General features: G+C 41.9%; 1 protein-coding gene across 1 annotated transcript in view; it reads left to right on the top strand.

Annotated features, from left to right (window-relative positions):
* LOC125034320 overlaps window positions 1–4,672 on the top strand; it is a 12,108-nt gene extending 7,436 nt beyond the window's left edge. Inside the window, exon 2 of the mRNA XM_047626117.1 lies at window positions 3,870–4,672. Within this exon, the coding sequence (XP_047482073.1) occupies window positions 3,870–3,889 (20 nt within the window). The 3' untranslated portion in view covers window positions 3,890–4,672. The remainder of the gene's footprint in view (window positions 1–3,869) is intronic.
* Window positions 4,673–5,005: the final 333 nt, after the last annotated feature.

Below are 5,005 nucleotides of genomic sequence, written 5' to 3'. Positions count from 1 at the left end.
TTGGGATGAGGCGTCTATAAGTTATCTTTATAAGTAACTTGGGATGGGGTGTCTATATGAGTTATCTTCATAAGTAACTTGGGATGAGGTGTCTATATAAAATATCTTTACAAGTAACTTGAGATGAGGTGACTATATAAGTTATCTTTATAAGTAACTTGGGATGGGGTGTCTATATAAGTTATCTTTATAAGTAAATTAGGATGGGTGTCTATATAAGTACTTGGGATTTTAAGATAAAAGACTAGAGATAGAGAAAGGTAAATTGATAAACTCAATTCTAAAGCTGGGAATTAGGGACTTGCAAGTCTTATTCTGGTATATAATTAAAGCAAACTACATGTTTATGTGGAAATATAATGAGGCGACATGGTATTTAAACTTACTGAACAGTCTAGTATCTTGTTTAGAGGACAATAGTGTATTGGATATATTTTTTACCACGAGGAAATGGATTTGGCTTTTAGAAGTAGTAAATAAGTAATCAAGTACTCTCAAGAGACTAACAGTATAGTGAAAGTAGTATTACCCGACAGGGGATAAAGGCTTTTCCACACTTGGACTTTAACGTATTTTTTAAATTATTTTTATTTTTTTATTATACTTTTTGTTATTTTATCTATTATTATTATTATTTGCGTTTCCGTTTGGGTACCGAGGCTCCCATGTAAACAAACATGACAACCGCACCAACAAGCATATTAAGGCTTTATCACATTAGCAGTTTTTATATTTCCGACAGTTTTTTCGTTTCCATATGAATTTTCCGCATGTTGAATAGACTGACCCAATTACACAGGCAGAGTACCAAGACAGTAAATATAGTGCCCATGTTAACAAACACTGCACGAGTGAGGTCATTGTTATACCTATCACTGCTTTAAAAGTAATATAACGTAAACGAGACTACCATATATTATATAGAAATATTCTAGATCATAAACATATTTTACATGAACTAATTTTATATAATTAATTAACTAAAACATTGTAATGGTATAAATCCTCCGTGGCACAAGATCAAGACGGAAATTAGTAACACGTAAAGGGACCCTATAGCGATCGTGGGCTGGGAACAAGGAAGAAAATGAAGGAAAAACAAGTAGATATACATCAGTGATCAAAATATACAGCAATAATTAAAAAAAGATATACAACAATAATTAAAACAAGATATACAGCAATAATTAAAAGATATACAGCAATAATAAAAAAATACAGTGAGATATGCATCCATAATCAAAACAACAATAAGATATACAGGAATAATTAAAACAATAAAAGCAACACCACCAGCAACAACAGCAATTACAGCAACAACAACTACAACAATTACAACAACAACAACGGCGGTAAGGACAAGCTCCTGATCCTCACACTCCAATAACCGGACGAGTTTAAACAAAAGCAAAATAGTTCTAGTGCCAGAGCGGGTGGAAGTAAGTGTGAAAGGGAGAGGCAAGGTTATACCAACTCGCTCTCTCTCTTCCTTCTCCTCCTCCTCCTCAGTCTTTCCCTCTTCCTCCTCCTCGCGCTCTCTTCCTCCTTCTTCTTCCTCTTCCTCTTCTTCTTTTACTCTTTCCTTCTTGCCCTTCCTCTACCTCCTCTTCCTTTCTTTTTCTATTCCCTCCTCCTCCACCTCCTCGTACTCTCCTCTCTCTTCTTCCTCTTCTCCTCCTCCCCCTCCTTCTCCTCTTCGCTCCTTCTTCCCTCATTTTCTTCTCCTCCTACTCACACTCTCCTTCCTCCCTCTTCTTCTTCGTCTTCTTCTTCTTCTTCTTCTTCTTCTTCTTCTTCTTCTTCTTCTTCTTCTTCTTCTTCTTCTTCTTCTTCTTCTTCTTCTTCTTCTTCTTCTTCCTCCTCCTCCTCCTCTTCCTCCTCCTCCTCCTCCTCCTCCTCCTCCTCCTCCTCCTCCTCCTCCTCCTCCTCCTCCTCCTCCTCCTCCTCCTTCTCCTCATCCTCCTCTCCTCCTCCTCCTCCCTTTAATGACCTCTCACCTCTTCCTCGCTCTAGGCCTCCCACAGTACACTGTACTCTTATGTTTATCGCCGGCGCCAACGTGTCCTGCGCCCCGAACGAGACGACACTGACAAACTGCCTCGTGAGCGAGCAATTCCGACTCTCTCGCTGATTACTTTATAACTATATGTAAACTCATATCTTGTATATACTCAAAATGTTAATCAGAAATTGCACTATCTGTATGACTGTTTTTGTAATCATTATTATTGTCGATAGTCCGGTTACCAATATGTTCACGGATTTCTAGCGACATACTTTCTTATCACGAAACTTTCTAGTTGTACAAACATATCCAATGTCCTCGTCCGTGTGACCACAGGAACCTTATGAAAGCCGTACTGTACATAGAGACTACGTGTACACTCTTACTGAAGATTAATATTTTCCATTATCTTATGTGTAGTAATATTTCACCCATTGTTGTACAAAAACGGCCTGTGATCACCTCGAAAATCAAACCCGAAGCCACTTCAGCATCGGCTCGGTCAACACCTCAAGCTCCCATAGCTTCTAATATAGAATAAACCAGAAGAAAACCTGCCGATATTTTATTCAACCACCAATCGTAACCCCCTCCCCCTCGCGATCTCTCTCTAGTGACCTGTTCCCGTGATCCCGCTCGCCTCACATACACACAGGCCGGGCCATATCTAGAAGGCCCGGGCGAAGCTAGAACTTCGCAAACCAAACCCCCCCCCCCCCCCCCCCTCACATACAAGAAAAGCCATATGTTTCATATCTTACAGTAATTCCACTGTCCGCCGACGTGACAATGACGAAGAGACCTAAGAACACGCTAATTCAACCCTTATTATTCATAAGCAACTCCTATGCTGTTATTTTGATGTCTTTATGTATAATTATATCTTGTTTATAGTCAAAATGTTCGTTAGAAAATGCTTATTCTGATTCACTAAGTATGTTATCGCTATTATTATCGCTATTCAAATGATCTATGTTTTATGAATATTTAGTAATTCTGTCTCCTTATCACGAAGCTTTTTAGTCTTGTAAACACCATAACTCTTCTCATATTCACCATGAAACCATCATGTTGCCATGTGTATCTGAATTTGTGTTCATTCAAATTCTCTCATGTTTTCCATTATGGAATGTTTCAAAACGAAGTTTGTCCATAACAATTTCTGAGCAGTCCAGACAGACCGCTTGCCATCAAGAACCAGTGTCATTCAAAGAGGAACACAAACTCCTCTCGCTCTCTCGAACACTTGTGTTCCTCCCCTCATAGAAAACGAGATCTCCCCTCAGCTGGCCTCTGTCTCCCGCTCACTCTGCGCCTCGCCTCACCTCACTCATGCCCTGCGGTTTGTCTAACTTTCCCTCTTAATACTCTCATTCCTCTGTAGTTCTGTCTACTTATGAGTACTTAATTAGTCGCATGTTAATCTACGTCGCAATGGTTTCTGAATCTACACGATGCTGAATTCCAGTTCATTCATTATGAATTATTTCACAGGAAAATATTTCCTGCGTTATTGGCATGCTTTTGATAAGTATATTCATTAGAAATTGTTTCCTGTATCCTAGCATCCAATTACCCTTAATTAACTTCCCATCAAATCTACATTTTCGCACATGAAATGTACATATTATTTTCGTGGAAAATCGTTCCTTTATTTTGGATGGCTCTGTAAACTCCTCGAGATTTTTTCCTACAATCTCGATTGTTCATGTTGCAGTTAACACTTTTCCGAATCCCTGACACGTTGCTTCCAGTCGTTTCCTAATCATTATGAGTTTGTGTAGATATTGTAACTCCCTGAGATAAGGCATTATATCTTCTGTTGCCAAGACAGGGTACTATCGTTCCCGTTTGTTGCCCTCAGAGCCAGACGCCCCGTGCTGAAGCCTACTTCTGACCTTGACTCTCGGATCACCACGTCGCTGCCCTCGCCGCCGTTAACGAGCCCATCTCATGAACGTTCTTGTTCCCGCATCACCTGCCGACGCCCTTCTGTTCTCTACTGCACGTCGCTGGCCCCGACCTTAGAAGTCACCTGTACGACCTTCTTTCCTTCTCGTCAGCAAGAACCGAGACTCCCGGCATCACTGCCGTCGAGACTTAGTCTTCAGCTCCCCCACTACAGCCAGATCGAGGACGATCCTGGTTACGTGGCCGAGCGATTTAATGACCTCTCCCCCTCTACTCACCCTCGACTTGCCACGGTACCCAGCACTCTACTGGCCATCGCCTCTGCCAACTGTGACCTGCGCCCAGAACAGAACGACATTGACGAAGTGCCCCCAGAGCAAGCGATTCCGATCCTTACCGTCGATCACTTTTTAACTACATGTGAACCTATATCTTGACTATACTCAAAATGTTTGTTAGAAAATCCTTATTCTGTATCACTAAGTTTGTAATCATTATTATTGACGATACTATAGCTACCAAATGTTCACGATTTAATTGTACTGACATATCCAGTGTCCCCTTCCGAACATGTGACCGCAGGAACCTAACAGTGCCATAGAACAGAAAATCTGTGAACATCGGTTCGGTCACCACCTCCAGCTCACACAGTCTACAACGGGCGGGCATGGCATGGATCCTCCCTGGGCGCCTCTGCCTTGCCTGTTCTCTGTAGTCCAGCTAACGCACTCCCGTGCTAATAAAGTATCGGAACTGCGACCACTTTCAATCAACACCCAAGTACCAAACCAACAGTACCATCACAGAGAAATACGAACTCACCACATCTTTAAATAGGTGTCAGCGCACGGGGATAGCCTCCCTCCATCATCACACCTGCTCCTTCTCTCGCTCTTTCCCTCTTCCCCCCCTCCTCCTCTCGCTCTTTCCCTCTTCCCCCCCTCCTCCTCGCGCTCTCCCCCTCCCAGTCCTCCTCCTCCTCTCGCTCTTTGTAGTGAACTGCAAATACAACTATATTTCGCCTGAAGTGTAAAAGTAGCTACTGCCACCTCCCATTTAATTTACGTATGGGAACGTAGTGTTGTTTGT

The sequence above is a fragment of the Penaeus chinensis genome, chromosome 17 (assembly GCF_019202785.1).
Source record: "Penaeus chinensis breed Huanghai No. 1 chromosome 17, ASM1920278v2, whole genome shotgun sequence".
NCBI lineage: Eukaryota > Metazoa > Arthropoda > Malacostraca > Decapoda > Penaeidae > Penaeus > Penaeus chinensis.
Note: the sequence above shows the minus strand (reverse complement) of the source record. Positions and strands in the feature narration are given on the sequence as shown.